At 46.3% G+C, this 19,214-nt stretch overlaps 1 protein-coding gene across 3 annotated transcripts; it reads left to right on the top strand.

Annotated features, from left to right (window-relative positions):
- The first annotated feature begins 799 nt into the window (after positions 1-799).
- Positions 800-9,745, top strand: POLR1H (RNA polymerase I subunit H). Of its 3 annotated transcripts, none has more exons than XM_044291162.1 (5): positions 800-870; positions 1,004-1,134; positions 7,415-7,518; positions 8,568-8,677; positions 9,651-9,745. In XM_044291162.1, the coding sequence occupies exons 2-5, from the start codon at positions 1,005-1,007 to the stop codon at positions 9,673-9,675; spliced, it is 369 nt and encodes a 122-aa protein (XP_044147097.1). In that variant the 5' UTR covers positions 800-870; position 1,004; the 3' UTR covers positions 9,676-9,745. The 3 variants fall into 3 exon arrangements, with proteins under 3 accessions (XP_044147097.1, XP_044147102.1, XP_044147090.1); XM_044291167.1 differs by having other exon boundaries at positions 823-870; positions 1,001-1,134; XM_044291155.1 differs by lacking the exon at positions 800-870 and having other exon boundaries at positions 877-1,134.
- Positions 9,746-19,214: the final 9,469 nt, after the last annotated feature.

Genomic DNA, 19,214 nt, shown 5'->3' with positions numbered 1-19,214 from the left:
GGGGGGCAAGTTGGGTAGACAGCCCCGGGCCTATAATGCACTTAATCCGCCCCTGCTAATTAGCATTATTATAATGCCTCATTCACAGTCAGTGTTTGGTCAGTGATTTCCATCAGTGATTATTAGCCAAAACCAGGACTGGGTCCTCCACAGACATAAGGTAGAAGGGAAAGATCTGCTCCTGTTCTGTGTTTAGAGCCGCACCTGGTTTTGGCTCAAAATCACTGATAAAAATCACTGACCGAACACTGAAGTGTGAACGAGGCATAAAAGTTAGATTTCTGGCGTAACGGGGGCATAGATAAAAGTAGGAATAGGCTAGTTAGGTTTAGCTGACGCTAGCACATGGCTAATGTCAGCTAGCTTAATAGGGTTAAATCTGGTGACAGAATCCCTTTAAGGACTGTCACTGGCGAACCCTTTATCATTAGGTGGTTTTTAGGTCAAAACTAAGTATTGTGAAATCCCGATGTGCAGACACAGCACCCGCGGCTGACCACTAGAGGGCGCATGCTCGGCCTGAGACTACCGCATGGTTCTCCTTCAGGATGCTGGTAGTGCTTAGTCCAATATACAGCATGTCTGGAAGCTTGGATAATACAATCAGTGTATATGGTGATTGTACCGTCTGCAGGGGTTTTATTACAGCACATCTACTGTACCTTTCTACATTCTAAGCGGAGAGCCATATGATTCAGCACAGCCCCTTCCCCACAAATCTAGGGGTCCATGTAACAGAAGCGCCATTGCAGCTATGGCTGACGTGCTTGTGTGCAGCCAGCAGGGGGAGCTGTTACTGTACGTCTCCACATCTCTATGGTTAGTGAACACGTGACTGCCGGAGACACTGCCGCACGGCGGGTTCCGCGGGTGAGTACTGGAGGCCACCTATAGCTAGATCCGTGCTGGGTATGCCCTGTGCGCGGTGGAACATACAGAGATCCCCGCCTCACGGGGCTGTAGTTATCGTACAGACAGATGTCCATGTATGTCTCCCCAGCAGGATGGACGCTGCTCCCACGTGTTTCTGCTCGGAGTCTGACTTTTGCTCGGATTGTGGCTCAGTGCTGCCCCCTCCTGGCGTTCAGGATACTGTCACCTGCCTCAACTGCGGTCATCGTACACAAGTGACAGGTAAGTGATCGTTTCCCTATAGACTTACCCTCTGATGCCAGTCACACCCCAGCTCTCATTTGGCTCAACCTTTGAGTAATGACATTTTATTGGTTGCAGTAGGCGACTCCTGCCTAGTTTTGTTAAAGGGGTGGTTCAGCATTTGATAGCCTATCCTCGGGATAGCTCATTAACCACCTCCGGACCGCCTAACGCAGATGTGCGTTCCGGAGGTGGCAGCCCTGCGCACAGTCACGCATATATGCGTCATTTCGCGAGACGCGAGATTTCCTGTGAACGCGCGCACACAGGAACGGAAGGTAAGCGAGTGGATCTCCAGCCTGCCAGCGGCGATCGTTCGCTGGCAGGCTGGAGATCTGATTTTTTTAACCCCTAACAGGTATATTAGACGCTGTTTTGATAACAGCGTCTAATATACCTGGTCCTCTGGTGGTCCCTTTTGTTTGGATCGACCACCAGAGGACTCAGGTAGCTCAGTACAGTCGCACCAAACACCACACTACACCCCCCCGTCACTTATTAACCCCTTATAAACCCCTGATCACCCATGATCACCCCATATAAACTCCCTGATCACCCCCCTGTCATTGATCACCCCCCTGTCAGGCTCCGTTCAGACGTCCGTATGATTTTTACGGATCCACGGATACATGGATCGGATCCGCAAAACGCATACGGACGTCTGAATGGAGCCTTACAGGGGGGTGATCAATGACAAGTGGGTGATCACGCATATAGACTTCCTGATCACTTCCCTGTCATTGATCACCCCTCTGTCATTGATCATCCCCCTGTAAGGCTCCATTCAGACGTCCGTATGATTTTTACGGATCCACGGATACATGGATCGGATCCGCAAAACGCATACGGACGTCTGAATGGAGCCTTACAGGGGGGTGATCAATGACAAGTGGGTGATCACGCATATAGACTTCCTGATCACTTCCCTGTCATTGATCACCCCTCTGTCATTGATCATCCCCCTGTAAGGCTCCATTCAGACGTCCGTATGATTTTTACGGATCCACGGATACATGGATCGGATCCGCAAAACGCATACGGACGTCTGAATGGAGCCTTACAAGGGGGTGATCAATGACAGGCGGGTGATCACCCCATATAGATTCCCTGATCACCCCCTGCATTGATCACCCCTCTGTCATTGATCACCCCCCTGTAAGGCTCTATTCAGATGTCCGCATGATTTTTACGGATCCACTGATACATGGATCGGATCCGCAAAACACATGCGGACGTCTGAATGGAGCCTTACAGGGGGGTGATCAATGACAGGGGGTTGATCACCCCATATAGACTCCCTGATCACCCCCCTGTCATTGATCACCCCCCTGTAAGGCTCCATTCAGACGTCCGCATGTGTTTTGCGGATCCGATCCATGTATCCGTGGATCCGTAAAAATCATACGGACGTCTGAATGGAGCCTTACAGGGGGGTGATCAGGGAGTCTATATGGGTGATCACCCCTCTGTCATTGATCACCCCCCCCCCCCCTGTAAGGCTCCATTCAGACGTCCGCATGTGTTTTGCGGATCCGATCCGTGGATCCGTAAAAAATCATACGGACGTCTGAATGGAGCCTTACCAGGGGGGTGATCAGTGACAGGGGGGTGATCAGGGAGTCTATATGGGTGATCACCCCCCTGTCATTGATCACTCCCCCTGTAAGGCTCCATTCCGACATTTTTTTTGGCCCAAGTTAGCGGAAATTTTTTGTTTGTTTTTGTTTTTTCTTACAAAGTCTCATATTCTACTAACTTGTGTCAAAAAATAAAATCTCCCATGCACTCGCCATACCCCTCACGGAATCCAAATGCGTAAACATTTTTAGACATTTATATTCCAGACTTCTTCTCACGCTTTAGGGCCCCTAAAAAGCCAGGGCAGTATAAATACCCCACATGTGACCCCATTTCGGAAAGAAGACACCCCAAGGTATTCAGTGAGGGGCATATTGAGTCCATGAAAGATTGAAATTTTTGTCCTAAGTTAGCGGAAAGTGAGACTTTGTGAGAAAAAAAACTAAAAAAATCCATTTCCGCTAACTTATGCAAAAAAAAAAAAAATTTCTATGAACTCGCCAGGCCCCTCATTGAATACCTTGGGGTGTCTTCTTTCCAAAGTGGGGTCACATGTGGGGTATTTATACTGCCCTGGCTTTTTAGGGGCCCGAAAGTGTGAGAAGAAGTCTGGGATCCAAATGTCTAAAAATGCCCTCCTAAAAGGAATTTGGGCACCTTTGCGCATCTAGGCTGCAAAAAAGTGTCACACATCTGGTATCGCCGTACTCAGGAGAAGTTGGGCAATGTGTTTTGGGTGTCATTTTACATATACCCATGCTGGGTGAGAGAAATATCTTGGCAAAAGACAACTTTTCCCATTTTTTTATACAAAGTTGGCATTTGACCAAGATATTTCTCTCACCCAGCATGGGTATATGTAAAATGACACCCCAAAACACATTCCCCAACTTCTCCTGAGTACGGCGATACCACATGTGTGACACTTTTTTGCAGCCAAGGTGGGCAAAGGGGCACATATTCCAAAGTGCACCTTTAGGATTTCACAGGCCATTTTTTACAGATTTTGATTGCAAAGTACTTCTTACACATTTGGGCCCCTAAATTGCCAGGGCAGTATAACTACGCCACAAGTGACCCCATTTTGGAAAGAAGACACCCCAAGGTATTCCGTGAGGGGCATGGCGAGTTCCTAGAATTTTTTATTTTTTGTCACAAGTTAGCGGAAAATTATGATTTTTCTTTTTTTTTTTCTTTTTTCCTTACAAAGTCTCATATTCCACTAACTTGCGATAAAAAATTCTAGGAACTCGCCGTGCCCCTCACGGAATACCTTGGGGTGTCTTCTTTCCAAAATAGGGGTCACTTGTGGCGTAGTTATACTGCCCTGGCAATTTAGGGGCCCAAATGTGTGAGAAGTACCTTGCAATCAAAATGTGTAAAAAATGGCCTGCAAAATCCGAAAGGTGCACTTTGGAATATGTGCCCCCTTGCCCACCTTGGCATCAAAAAAGTGTCTCACATCTGGTATCGCCGTACTCAGGAGAAGTTGGGGAATGTGTTTTGGGGTGTCATTTTACATATACCCATGCTGGGTGAGAAAAATATCTTGGTCAAATGCCAACTTTGTATAAAAAAATGGGCAAAGTTGTCTTTTGCCAAGATATTTCTCTCACCCAGCATGGGTATATGTAAAATGACACCCCAAAACACATTCCCCAACTTCTCCTGAGTACGGCGATACCAGATGTGTGACACTTTTTTGCTGCCAAGGTGGGCAAAGGGGCACATATTCCAAAGTGCACCTTTCGGATTTCACCGGTCATTTTTTACACATTTTGATTGCAAAGTTCTTCTCACACATTTGGGCCCCTAAATTGCCAGGGCAGTATAACTACGCCACAAGTGACCCCATTTTGGAAAGAAGACACCCCAAGGTATTTTGTGAGGGGCACGGCGAGTTCCTAGAATTTTTTGTCGCAAGTTAGTGGAATATGGAACTTTGTAAGAAAAAAAAAAAGAAGAAAAAATCATCATCATTTTCCGCTAACTTGTGACAAAAAATAAAAAGTTCTATGAACTCACTATGCCCATCAGCGAATACCTTAGGGTGTCTACTTTCCGAAATGGGGTCAATTGTGGGGGTTTTCTACTGTCTGGGCATTGTAGAACCTCAGGAAACATGACAGGTGCTCAGAAAGTCAGAGCTGCTTCAAAAAGCGGAAATTCACATTTTTGTACCATAGTGTGTAAACGCTATAACTTTTACCCAAACCATTTTTTTTTTTGCCCAAACATTTTTTTTTTGTAGAACAATAAATTTGGCGAAAAATTTATATTTGGATGTCGTTTTTTTTGCAAAATTTTACAGCTGAAAGTGAAAAATTTCATTTTTTTGCAAAAAAATCGTTACATTTTGATTAATAACAAAAAAAGTAAAAATGTCAGCAGCAATAAAATACCACCAAATGAAAGCTCCATTAGTGAGAAGAAAAGGAGGTAAAATTCATTTGAGTGGTAAGTTGCATGACCGAGCGATAAACGGTGAAAGTAGTGTAGTGCCGAAGTGTAAAAAGTGCTCTGGTCATGAAGGGGGTTTCAGCTAGCGGGGCTGAAGTGGTTAAAGGGCATCTGTCAGCAGATTTGCACCTACGACACTTGGCAGCTGAAGACGTCTGTGTTGGTGCCATGTTCATACGTGCCCGCATTGCTGAGAAAATGTGGGGGGCGTTACCATTACATCTACAGGCTCTGCCTTTCTCTTTCTCCACTTTGACAGAAACAGGCAGTGTAACCATCATCACATGCCTGGCTCCATCAATCAATGTGCAGTAGGATCCTCTAGGTGTAATGGCAACGCCCCCGTTGCTCCTAGAGGCTCATTTGCATATATTAAAATCAAATTTTTCTCAGCAATGCAGACACATATGAACATGGGACCAACACTGATGCCTTCAGCTGCCAAGCGCACATGCAACATGTCAGCAAGTGTCATAGGTACAAGTCTGCTGGCCCTTTACTATCTGATCGGCAGGGGTCTAACTCCCAGCAACCCCCCTCAGTGAGCACTGCAGCCTCTTCCTAGGCCAGTAACTTCGCGTTCATCGGTCACATGGCCTAAGTATAGCTCAGTCCTGTTCAAGTGAATGGGCCTGGGCTGTGATCCCAAGCACTGATGTGACACATCCTCGTGAAACAGGTTGTGCCCTGCCCCCCAATGATCAGCTATCTGGTGGATAAGACAGAGTTCACATCTGCGTTGAGCTTTCAGTTTTTCTGATCCATCAGAAAAATGAAAAATATCAGATCTGTCCTTTTTCAAGCATCAGTTTGTCTATTCTATCAGGGATCAGTTACTTCTGATGGCAGAGAAAGTCCTGCATGCAGTACATTTTCTCCCGTGAAGAAAAAGCTGATGTCTGACAGAATACCAAATCATAAAATATTGTGACCGCACAAATATGAAATCCAACACACATGCGAGATTGCAGAGGCGTAAAAACCACACAACAGGTCACGTACACTGGACCGTTTACAAACTGTCAAGCTGTAAAGGCACCTATCAGAGCCGATGATGCTGGAGTGGATAGAATAGTCCTGTATAGAGTGTGTCCTCGGCCGTGTCAGATACAGTTCCGGATAGTGCTAGGAGCGTTCCCCGGCCGGTAGTAAGCTTCCCTTACTAAAAGCTTGCACTCCATATGGAACGCACAGTGACATCACCTGAGCTACAGAATCTGCAAAGGATCAAAAATAATCCAACACGTTTTGGAAAATGCTCTTGTTTTCCTTCCTCAGGAAGCGTAAGGAAAAATAGAGCATTTTTTGAAACGCGTTGTATTGTTTTTGATCCTTTGCAGCTTCCATAGCTCAGGTGACGTCACTGTGCGCTTTGTACAGAGCGCTAGCTTTGAGTAAGGGAAGTTTACTACCGGCCAGGCATGCTCCAAGCACTATCCGGAACTGTATCTGCCAAAGCCGAGGACGCCTGCCTATATGGGAGGACGTATTCAGGACTATGCTATCCATTCCAGCATCATCTGCTCTGATAGGGCCCTCTGTGTATGTGACAGAGAACTGTTGGTGCTCCTATGTGGTTTTGACACAGTAGTATAAGCCTCTGTGGTCTGGCATGTCTGTGGATTTCATATTTAATAGTTTGCGCTCACGATATTTTGATTTGGTAAACTATTTAGTCGGAGGGCGGTTTCGGCTTGAGTACCGCTGCACTATTTCTGTTTTTGTGATTGCACAAATGATATGTTTTTGATGTCTGACGGAACTGACACAAACTTAGGCCGAATGCACACGGCCGTGAGTGGTCCGTGGAACCGCGGCCTGGATCCCTCCTGAGAGCAGGAGCGCACGGTGTCACTGGTTGCTATGACGCCGTGCGCTGCCGGCACAGTACAGTAATACACTGGTATAGATCATACCAGAGTATTACTGTACTGCGGCGGCAGCAGGAAGCGCACGGCGTCATAGCAACCCATGATGCCGTGCGCTCCTGCTCTCAGCAGGAATCCAGCCCGTGTTACCACGGACAGCTTGCGGCCGTGTGCATTCGGCCTTATGCTCAAAAAAGAAGGATCAGTTATTTTTCTGATGGTTTAGAAAAATGGAAAGCTCATTGCAGGAGTCAATTGGACCTAAGCCATCTATATCCAACTCCCAGAAACCCCTTTAAATGTGCCCTTATCATGATGTGATGTGTGACAACCATACTTTCCATCTATTCTAGAGTTCCTGGGGAAATACATTCAGAGGTCGATCGTGTTTAATAAGCTTGATACCATAGCTTTGTCAGAGGAGTCCGATGAAACGGGAGCTTTAAACGGACCCCTGGTAAGACGTGACCTATAGAGGTGCAGATCTGTGAGACGTGTCCTGTGTACAGCTAGGGGTGAGCTCACATCACCGTTTGTTTTTCTGATCCGTCAGAAGAACAGAAAAAAAAGACCCTGAGCATCCGTTTTATCCATTTCCGTCTGAGGCTACTTTCACACTAGCGTTCGGGTTTCCGTTCGTGAGCTCCGTTTGAAGGAGCTCACGAGCGGACCCGAACGCCTCCGTCCAGCCCTGATGCAGTCTGAATGGAGCGGATCCGCTCAGACTGCATCAGTCTGGCGGCGTTCAGCCTCCGCTCCTCTCGCCTCCGCACGGACAGGCGGACAGCTGAACGCTGCTTGCAGCGTTCAGCTGTCCGCCTGGCCGTGCGGAGGCGAGCGGATCCGTTCAGACTTACAATGTAAGTCAATGGGAACGGATACGCTTGAAGATGTCACCATATGGCTCAATCTTCAGGCGGATCTGTCCCCCATTGACTTTACATTGAAAGTCTGAACGGATCCGCTCAGGCTACTTTCACACTTAGAATTTTTTCTAAGTTATTAATGCAGACGGATCCGTACTGAATGGAGCCTCCGTCTGCATTAATATGATCGGATCCGTTCAGAACGGATCCGATCGAACGCTAGTGTGAAAGTAGCCTGAGATCTGTTATTTTAGACCGGAAAAAATGACTTTTTTTTTTTTTTTTTTTTTTTTTGTGAAATGGTTTCCCAGGACTGTCTCCTTCAGATTGCAACACTTTCTTGTCCTGCCTGGTCATCAGATTTGTCGCCAATCGAGAGATTATGAAACCAGCAGGGATGTCGGCTTCAGCAACCTACAGGCCATACAGAACCTGTACACCTCCACGCCCAACCATATCTCATCCTGTATCCAGGCTAGAGATAGACCAACAGCCTCCTTGCTATTGTCCAGTTTTCTCCAATAAACGTACCCTTTCACATATGTCATCATTACATTCACATAGAAAGTTTCATTTGATTTTAATAGCTTCTTGGTGCATCATTTATGTTGGTCCATCGTACGAGTCTTCTCTCTTTCAGATCGATAGGCGCTGCAGCCGCTGTGGCTGTGAGAAGATGGTCTATCACACGAGGCAGATGCGCTCGGCAGATGAGGGACAGACAGTGTTTTACACATGTGTGCAATGTCGGTGCGTACCACGGTGTTCTCTGTACAGTGTTTGCTATGTCATTTTATGATGTATGTATATATTCTGTATTTGGAAATATGCAGTAGAAAACATCCAACGTCTCTTATTCTCTTAATATTCAAATGAAACTGACCTGTTCCATGTGCACTTGGCATCTGTGTGTCCCATGTTCATATGTGTCCGGATTGCGGAGAAAAATGTTTTTTTTTAATATATGTAAATTGGCCTCTCGGAGCGATGGGGGCGTTGCCATTACACCTAGAGGCTCTGCTCTCTCTACAACTGTTGCGCTCTCTGCACTTTGACAGGGCCAGGTGTGATGATGGTTTTACTGCTTGGCCCTGTCAAAGTGCATGGGGCGCGGCAGTTGTAGAGAGAGCAGAGCCTCTAGGTGTAACGGCAACGCCCCCATTGCTCCTAGAGGCTCATTTGCATATATTAAAACTTCATATGTGCCAGCATTGCAGAGAATAATGAACATCAGGTCAGCCAGTAGTAATATAGGTATAAATCTGCCGTGTAAAGAAGCCCTTACATTATATAGCTCACAGTGGGTTAGAAATAAAGAAACCATACTGACCCCCTAATGCTCCTGTTCTGATGCTGCATCTGTCCCCACCAATCTCCACTTCCTGGTCATGGCTTGGCACACAGGAAATGCCAGAAAAGGCCCACTGTAGGCAGTGATTGTGTCTGAGCGGGCATCTCCAGGCCTCTCCTACGTGTTGAACAAGAGCCAGAAAGTGGAGAGCGGCGGTGTCAGAATGGCCTCAGAGGGGGATTGGTGAGGGTGCGTATAACTTACTTCTTATTTCTTTAACCGACTGATCCATATATAAAAATGGAATACAGCTGGAAAACCCCTTTATTCCTTTCACTCTGGATCCCCAGGGCAAGACCTGAAACAGAACACTACTTGTATGTGTATGTTCTCTGGTTCGTCACATAACTTTTCTTTTTCTTTTCTTTGCAGTTTCCAGGAGAAAGAAGATTCTTGATGCAGCGATTTAATTAAATTACAAAGTTCCTTTTTTTTTAATTATAATAAAGCATTATATTTTGATCAAACAGTTTCTATTATTACTGCCTATGCACATCAAGCTTTAGCAATACAGTATATGAATTTTCATGACATTTTTGTTTTTGAGGCTTTTGTTGGTAATTGTTCTGGTGTACCTTAAAGTCTAACTGCCATTTCACTACCAAAAATGAAATTTCTAACACATGTGATGCTGAAGGTCAGATATACATGAAGCTTTATTTTTCAGTTAATTTCTGATGTCTGTATTCAGCCCTTAGAAACCTTATTTCTCAGTGCCTGTATTTCAGCAGCTTCCTAAAATGGCCTCTGCTGCACTTCCTGTGGTGATCTTTGCCATATCCTTGAGGCCATCCTGTATTTCCCTCACATGACCTAGCACAGTGGTGGCGAACCTGTGGCACGGGTGCCAGAGGTGGCACTCAGAGCCCTCTCTGTGGGCACCCACACCCTGGAAAAAGTCTACTGTGTACGAATATGCCTTAGCTTTTTCCTGCCATTATCAGCGCAGGGCGCACTGTGAACGGCACAGGCAGAGCACTGAATGTAGGCAGGATATTATAGCTAAGCGATAAAGTACATGGAAGATATACTATATTGGACTGTAGTATTCAGGTTAAATTGCCATGTTGGCACTTTGCGATAAATAAGTGGGTTTTGGGTTACAATTTGGGCACTCAGTCTGAAAAAGGTTCACAATCACTGACCTAGCAGGACCAATCAGAATGCAGATAACCTCCCCCACTACCCCAGAGGAGTGTGTATCCTCTCACATACAGCTAACCAGAGACAAGCCCTGCAATTACCGGTACATAAAATCAGTAAGCATTTGTTTTAGCCTCTTAATAGTCGCCTGTCAGCTCTGCAGCTGCTCCCTTATTCTCCTCCACACTGACAGGGAGGGGGGTTTACCCGCAATTACTCATGACTTGATTTCTCCTCTCTTGCTTGGACTTTAGCTGTCATGGTCACAGGCCGCCCTCCCCTTCCACTTTTTGCCGGAGCCCAGAGATTCTGTGCTCCTCCTCCCAGTGCTCTCCCCATCTCTTGTTTATAATACAGAGGAGACGGCTGCACATGACGACATGCTGCAGAATAGCAAAGTAGCATACATTTGTGGGAGTTATTATTGGGTAAAACTGGAAATAAAATTTTAAAGCACAAAAGCATTTATACAGCAGGGTGTACTATACCATTAGGGTATAAAAAATGAAATGGCAGTTACACTTTAAAGGGGGTGTCCGCTTTTAATTATTAATGACTTATCCTAAGGGTAGGTCAACAATATCAGATCGGCAGAGGTCTGATTCCAAGCACCCCAAACCGATTGGCTGTTAGAAGAGAACACAGGGGTCATTAGCGCCACCTTCTCTGCTCTGTGTACCTGCTTGCCACAGCACTTGCAGTGGTGAGCAGGTGTAATTACAAGTATGGCATCCCCATTCATTTCTATGAGACGGCTCTGTAAGTATTCACTTGAACAGACGGAGCCGTCCCATAGTGAATGGGGATGCCATACTTGTAATTACACCTGCTCACCACTGCAATGGCTGCAGCCAGCAGGTTAACAGAGCAGAAGAGGCATCGCTTGTAAGGGTACTGCCTGCTGATTGGCAGGAGTGCCGAGATTCGGACCTCTGCTGATCTGATATTGATGACCTACCCTGAGGATGGCTCATTAGCAGTAAAAAGCGGACATCCCCTTTAAGGGGTTGACAAAAACAACATTTACAGTAGGTGATAAACAGAGGTTCCAATGCATTTTTTCCAGAAGAGTAAAAATATTCTTAGCATTTTGAGGAGTATTTTTAGCTGAGGAGGAGTACGAAAGTTGCAGTAATTGAAATAAATAATAAGTAGGCCTATATAATGTTAAGAGGTGCCTACACTGTATTTTTGCAGGGAGACCATTACTGGTCTGCCGTATAACGGTCTTCCATGCATAAATAGCAAATGTAGACGATGGTGGTTAGGGTTAATAAGCCCCTGGCTTGCATTGGCTAGTGCTATCAGACCCCTGCGAGGGGGGCCGGGATGAATACACAGCAGGCAGAGACAATCTCATACACAATGTATTGGACGGTCCGGTATAGTGTATGTGACTTCTCTGTACTTTATCACTTGGCTGTAGCTGCCTGCTGTACATTCATCTCAGACCTTTCCCAGGGGCTTATAAACCCCACCCTACCCAACATTCACTAGTGCCCACTCTGCTGGCAGTATTGGTAGATTGTTGAGAAAATAGGTGTGCCCACCTGTCTCCTTATTAAAATACATATAGATGTCAGGATACTAGGAAACCATATTCAAAAATAACTGCCATTATGCAGTTGGCGGCTCCTGCTTGCCAGCACCTCCTCTTGCTGTTCACCCGTGTTAGTCCTAAGGAGGGAAGCACCTATTTCCAATTGTTCCTCACCCTCCAGAGCAGTCTCACAGTTGTGCGCCAAATGGTCCAGCAGTCTGACCAGTCAGCAGCTCATTACTGTGCGGAGCTTTGTTATTGGACGTTTCGGGCACCAGCAGTATCGCTGTGCGCTCATTAATAGCATAAAAAATATGAATACGCAAAAGACTTCTTTTGGAGAGTAAAATTGCTTGTACAGGCGTTATTGCGACCTCTGGTGATAAGTGTATGATTGCTTTGGGTCTAATCGCTGGGGACATCCACAATCACGAGAAGGGATCGGTAGTGCACGTGTGACCACCACTCCATTCATTTCTATGGGACTGCCATGCACAGTACTGAGCAGCCCCATAAACGGTGAATGGAGTGGAAGTTTTTTGGTCTCCATTCACACAGGGGTTTCATGATTGTGGGGGTCCCAGCGGTTGGACCCCTGTGATCATACATTTATCACCTGTCCCGTGGATAGGTGAATAAATGTTGTTAGAGGGTCATCCACTGTAAAAGTGCTGTCCAGATTGCAGCAATGAAAGTTTGAGAATGATTGGATTGTCTAGTGAGGAAAGAAATTTGGCATAGGGCTCAGAGTAGGTAAAGAATGCGAAAGTAGTGATGCCTCACCGATCCCCTGCGGTTCCAGTTCTGATTCCTACCTGGTTCTGCTTGTTTCTACTTTCTGGCCCCAATGACTATAAAGATTATAGAGGTTCCTCGGTTAGGAAGTGTTTTTTTCTATCAAAGGACTTAGGATGGGTTAAAACACTTAGAGAAAGGATACTCGCCTCACCATTCCCCTGCCGCTTACCGGGTCTCCACCTGTCTCTAATTTCTGGAAAGTATGTCAAAGCAGGAAAACACTTCCAGAAGCGGGTCACTACTGCGGCCAGGGATTAGCTCAGCGCACATTTACTGTGTGTCAGGACAAGACCAGCAGGAACCTATTAAAGTGATTATCCAACATTATATCAGACCTCAAAGAGTGGCCGACCCGCGGTAGTGGTTTACTTGGTCCCAGCTGCTGGGTTTGGACTCTGTTGCTCCATGGACGACTCTTCATCCAAAAGCTGGCCGCAGCAGTGACTTGCTCCCATTTGTCTGACCTGTTATATGTGCTTGGCAGCTGAAGACATCTGTGTTGGTCCCATGTACATATGTGCTCGCATTGCTGAGAAAAATGATGTTTTAGTATATGTAAATGAGCCTCTAGGAGCAATGGGGGCGTTGCCGTTACACATAGAGGTTCAGCTTTCTCTGCAACTGCTGCACCCTCTGTACTTTGACAGGACCAGGCAGTGTAAATGTGATCATGCCTGGTCTAGGTGTAACAGCAACACCCCCGTTGCTCCTAGAGGCTTATTTGCATATAGTAATATTGTACAGTGCGAGCACATAAGAACATGGGACCAACACCGATGTCTTCAACTGCATATGTAACTGTCTGCAGACAGATGCCCTTTAACCCCAGTAGCAACTAATCATGTTGCTGATTTCATTTCCCAAATTTTGTGGAATCTGTTTGAAATCTGGTTTCTATTAGAAATTCCTCCACTTTTTCTTTGCATCAATTGTCATAAATTTCATTCTCTAGAGCAATTTATCAAATGCACTCGGCAGGTCTGTGCAACAGAATCTGAAATTACACTAGTAACTGGCGTAAGCAATCTTAAATCTGTTGGTCTGCGTGAGCCCTGGCCACATTATACAGGGTCGGCCATGAAAAAATAGCAGTCTCCAAATCAAACTGCCTAATAGTAAATCTGTCTTACAGGCAGCGGCGTTGCTAGTTGAAAACATTCGGGGCCTGGGCCCCTGATGTCCTGCCTGCCTGTTAGATATAACTGTATTGTCTTCCTCTAAACAGCAATACAATTGAATATAATGCCCTGCAAGAGCTGAAGGACCTGTGATGACATCACAGGTCATGTGATCAGTTTTAAATGCAGTAGCTGAAAAGGACCTGGGATGATGTCACTATCATGTGACCAGTGCAGGAGAGGACGGCTCAGCAGTGAAAAGAAGTCCTAGGAAGAGGCTGAGGTGAGATCTGCTACATGAGGAGAGGTAAGTGAAGATTACTCAGTGTGAGAGGAAGAGCAATGTTGGGAGTTGTAGTCATTTAACTGGGACTGTATGTTAGGGCTGTTAGAGATGTGTGAATGTTATTCTATCTTTTTTGTATCTCTAGGACTGTAATGAGTAAACTTTTTCTTCTTCAAGTGCCTCCCATCCCCCTCTTTGTTTCAAGACTGGAGAATAGAGGGGGGGGGGGGGCAAAGAGCTGTGCTGTGGGAAGGGTCTGTTTTCTCATCTTTGTACAGGTGTCCCAAGGGAGGTGTATAGATTGTGGAGGAATGCATAAGCCAATCATATGACTTGATGATATGTATATATTATTCACTGCCTATAGAGAAGCACCTCCTTGAAGTGTCACATATGACGTATGCATTATTATTGTTAGGATAGACGCCATTACAACATGGCGACGATAACCAGATGTTTACATTAGTTCACATTCCAAAGTAGTGCCCAGTGCGCAGATGTTAGGATGTTATCTCCTCTCTCTTATCTCTTCTTCCTTTTGAGCCAATAAAATAATAATGCCTGGCCCTCAGAAAGTACTGCCCTTTTCTGAAGATACATATACCGCTTACTTTCTGTAATAAATTAGAGATTGCTTTGACCAGCTTCTGTGTCAGTGTCCAGTCTCTCAACCACGCGTGGATATTAACCCCCTGGGGGTACATTGATTTGGAGCACCTGAGTTCATCTTAAATGCTCTAATTTAGGGCTACTATAACAGGGCTGAAGGGAGGGAAGTTATCTACATGGGACAGTGAGGTGGATAGATGTTTTTTACATGGGACTGAAATTTGGAAGTGGCTGGGGTATGGTGATGTTATTTACATGGGGCTGCACGTTGAAGGCAGCTGTGGGAGGGAGTGATATTACTTACATGGGATTGAATGTTGAGGGGTAATGTTATTTACATGGGACTTCATGTTGGAGGTGGCTGGGGAAGGGGTGATTTTATTTACATGGGACTGTATGTTAGGGTAACCACGTTTATCAGATTGCCCAGGACAGTCCCGCATTTGGAGAGTCTGTCCCGGATCCTGGTCACCCTCATTCCGGGACAATGCAGTGTCCCGGAATGACCTGAGCCGTTGACTGCTGCTGTTGTGACAGTCAGGGCCAGCTCTTCCATAGAGGCAAAGGGCCAGGGCTCATCTCCAGTCATTTGTATCACCGTCCTCAGGACAGCGATACAGATGGCTGTGCAGCAGGGCGGGGAGGGAGAGGTGTGTCCCTTCCCCTTCCTCTGATAGGCTGCAGGCACTAGGCCGGCAGCCTATCAGAGGCCGGCGCGATTACGTCATCGCACCGCCTGAGCCCTGAGCCGTACATCGCGGGACACAGGCCGGAAGAGGCCTGCATCACATCGCTGCCAAGGATGTAAGTATAAGTGTTTTTTTTTTTTTTTGTCAATACTGGTGGCTACTGGCACATGATGGGGGGCCCTATGACTATTGGAACATTATAGGGGGGGCCTATGGCTACTGGCACATGCTCATGGGGGGGCTCAGGCTACTGGCACATGATAAGGGGGGCTCTGGCTACTGGCAACATAAGGGGGGCTCTGGCTACTGGCACATGATAGGGGGGCCTATGGCTACTGGCACATGTTGATGGGGGGCTCAGGCTACTGGCACATGATAGGGGGGCCTATGGCTACTGGCACATCATGGGGGGGCTCAGGTTACTGGCACATGTTAATGGGGGGCCTATGGCTACTGGCACATGATAGGGGGGCTCTGGCTACTGGCACATGATGGGGGGCTATGGCTACTGGCACATGATGGGGGGGCTCAGGCTACTGGCACATGATAGGGTGGGCTCAGGCTACTGGCATATGATATAGGGGGCTCTGGCTACTGGCACATGATAGAGGGTGGGCTCTGGCTACTGGCACATGATATAGGGTGGGCTCTGGCTACTGGCACATGATATGGGGGGTCTGTGGCTACTGGCACATGATATGGGGGGCTCTGGCTACTGGCACATGATGGTGGGGGGGGCTCTGGCTACTGGTACATTATTGGGGGACATCTATGGGGCACTTCTTACTGGCACATTGGGGCACTTCTTACTGGCACATTATTGGTGGTCACTATAGGGGCATCTACTGAGGCCACAAAGAACGGTTATTTTATATGGGGGCTCTGTATTGGGACATTTTATACTGGGACACATTATGGTGGGTACTATGGGGAAAGTGGGAGAGGAGTACTATGGGGTCATCTACGGGGGCACTGAGAAGGGGTATTTTATACTTACAAATTATGGGGGACACTGAGGGCATCTACTGGGGCACTATATATGGGGCATTTTATACTGGTACATTATGGGGGGCACTAGGAGGGAGGAGGGAGAGGAGCACTATGGGGGCATTTACTGGGGGCACTATATAGGGGTATTTTATACTGGCACATTATGGGGGCACTATGGGGACATTAGCTCAACTGGGGGCATTACAAGGGGGTATTTTTTGCACTGTCACATTATAAGGAGAATTATTTCTACTGAGGGAGGCATTATGGTGGGCTTTATTACTCCCCCATGGTCTGAGCCCCCTAGTAGCAGCACCAGCCTCTCCCTGCTCTGCTATCCCTCTGCCCCTTCTCCAAATTCTTATTATGAAATCTTTCTCATTAGGATAAAACACATCAGCTCCACCGAGCCCCCTGCCAAAGTGTGGAAGTGGCGTCCAAGATCCCCAAGGGTCAAGCCAAGTAATTGTAAGTTTTTCTATAAAACATTTTTATGTTATACACATATAGCCTACACCGTGCCCCACAATATGCAGTTTCTTCTGTAAAAGTCATCAATTGTCATGTTTTTCGCCAGTTTTGGTGATAGTCACTTCTTTATACTATGCAATTGCCAAATCAGATCGGCATCGCATAGTACTGTCCTGTGTGTGTGGCTCCTCCCCTGCCTTGCTGCACGGCCGAGTAGCGTGACCGCGACCACGTGATGATCTTAGACTCACGTGACGTCGGCCTGGCCGGGATCTCTACTGTGCCTGTAACTGTTTGACGAAATGCACTTGTGAAAGTAAGTGTCCCTGAATGGCAGTTAGGAAATGTGGTCACCCTAGTGTATGTTGAAGGTGTCTGGGGGAGGGAGTGATGTTATTTTGGACGGGGCTGTAGTTATTTACATGGGACTGTATATTGGAGGGGGCTGGAGAAATGGTGTGATGTTATTTATATGGGACTCTCTGGCAGAGGGAGGGAAATAGTGTTATTTACATGGGACTGTATGGCGGAGGGTGCTGAGGAATTATAATTTCTGAGGACACTAAATTGAGGAATATAACTACAGGGGGCACTACAGGCGGCATTATAAATACTTGGGGCGCTTCAGGGCGAGCATTATAACAGTAGGGGGCAGTATAAATACTGGGGGCACTGTGGGGGCATTTTAAATCCCGGGGACATTATGTGTTATTACTACTAGGGGCTCTATAGGAGGGATCTGCATTATTTCTACTAAGAGCAGTATGGGAGCCTTAATATTACTGAGTGGTCTGTAGAGAGCTTTATTACCACTGGGGCAAAAATAGGGGGCCTTATTTCTACTGGGGGCTCTGTGAGGGTATTATTAATACTGGAGGGCTCTTCTACTCTTGGGGAGCATTATCACTGTTGGGTCCAGAATGGGGCAGTATTACTAATTAAAGCATTCTAGAAGGGAATTACTATTGGTGGGGCTATGAGGAGTACTGTTACTATGGGGGGAAGGGTCATTTTTCTTCAGGATAGTATTTGGGGGTACAGAATAGTAAGGAAGCTAAGATGTCTGTGTCTCACACTCTGCAGAGACAAGGTGCGGCTGAGAGAAGTTGTCCAGACCAAATGGAGAAGATGATGACAGAGAAGATCTACATTGGAGGAGACGTCACCTGGGAGGCCCTGTATGTGAGAGGTACGGTATGTGCTGCTGTATAGCACGTACAGTAAAATGTCTTCAGTGCTAGTATTTGCAGGGGGGGAATGTGGTTGTTCAACTTAGAGAATTGGGCCATATGCATTGGTGCTTGGGCCCCGAATCTTTTGAGACCCTAGCAACGCCCCTGCTTACAGGGCTCTGAAAAAGTGAAAGCTGAGCTCTGATTGGTTGCTGTGGACAACTAAGACACACTTACTATTAGTCAGTTTAAGGCCTCTTTCACACGAGCGTGTCCGGATAAGGTCCAGATGCGTTGCGAGCGAGTAGGTACCCAATTGCAGTCAGATTTGACTGCGATTGGGTTCCTTTGTTCAGTTTTTATCGCACGGGTGTAATGCGTTTTGCACGCGCGTGATAAAAAACTGAATGTGGTACCCAGATCCGAACTTCTTCACAGAAGTTCAGGTTTGGGTTCAAGGTTCTGTAGATTGTATTATTTCCCCTTATATCATGGTTATAAGGGAAAATAATAGCATTCTGAATACAGAATGCTAAGTTAAATAGGGCTGGAGGGGTTAAAAAAAAAAAAAAAATATTTAACTCACCTTAATCCACTTGATCGTGCAGTCGGCTTCTCTTCTGTCTTCTTCTTTGAGGAATAGGACCTTTGATGACGTCACTGCACTCATCACATGGTCCATCACATGATCTTGTACCATGGTGTTGGATCATGTGACGGACCATGTGACGATCGCAGTGACGTAATCAAAGGTCCTTTTCCTGTACACAGCAAAGAAGAAGACAGAAGAGAAGTCGGGCTGCGCGATCAAGTGGATTAAGGTGAAATTATTTTTTATTTTTTTTAACCCCTCCAGCCCTATTGTACTATGCATTCTGTATTAAGAATGTTATTATTTTCCCTTATAACCATGTTAAAAGGGAAAATAATAATGATCGGGTCTCCATCCAGATCATCTCCTAGCAACCGTGCGTGAAAATCGCACTGCATCCACACTTGCTTGCTGATGCTTGCGATTTTCACACAGCCCCATTCACTTCTATGGGGCCTGCGTTGCGTGAAAAACGCACAAAATATAGCTTGCAGCGATTTTCACGCAACGCACAAGTGATGCATGAAA

Source organism: Bufo gargarizans, chromosome 1 (genome assembly GCF_014858855.1).
Source record: "Bufo gargarizans isolate SCDJY-AF-19 chromosome 1, ASM1485885v1, whole genome shotgun sequence".
In the NCBI taxonomy this organism is placed as follows: domain Eukaryota; kingdom Metazoa; phylum Chordata; class Amphibia; order Anura; family Bufonidae; genus Bufo; species Bufo gargarizans.
Note: the sequence above shows the minus strand (reverse complement) of the source record. Positions and strands in the feature narration are given on the sequence as shown.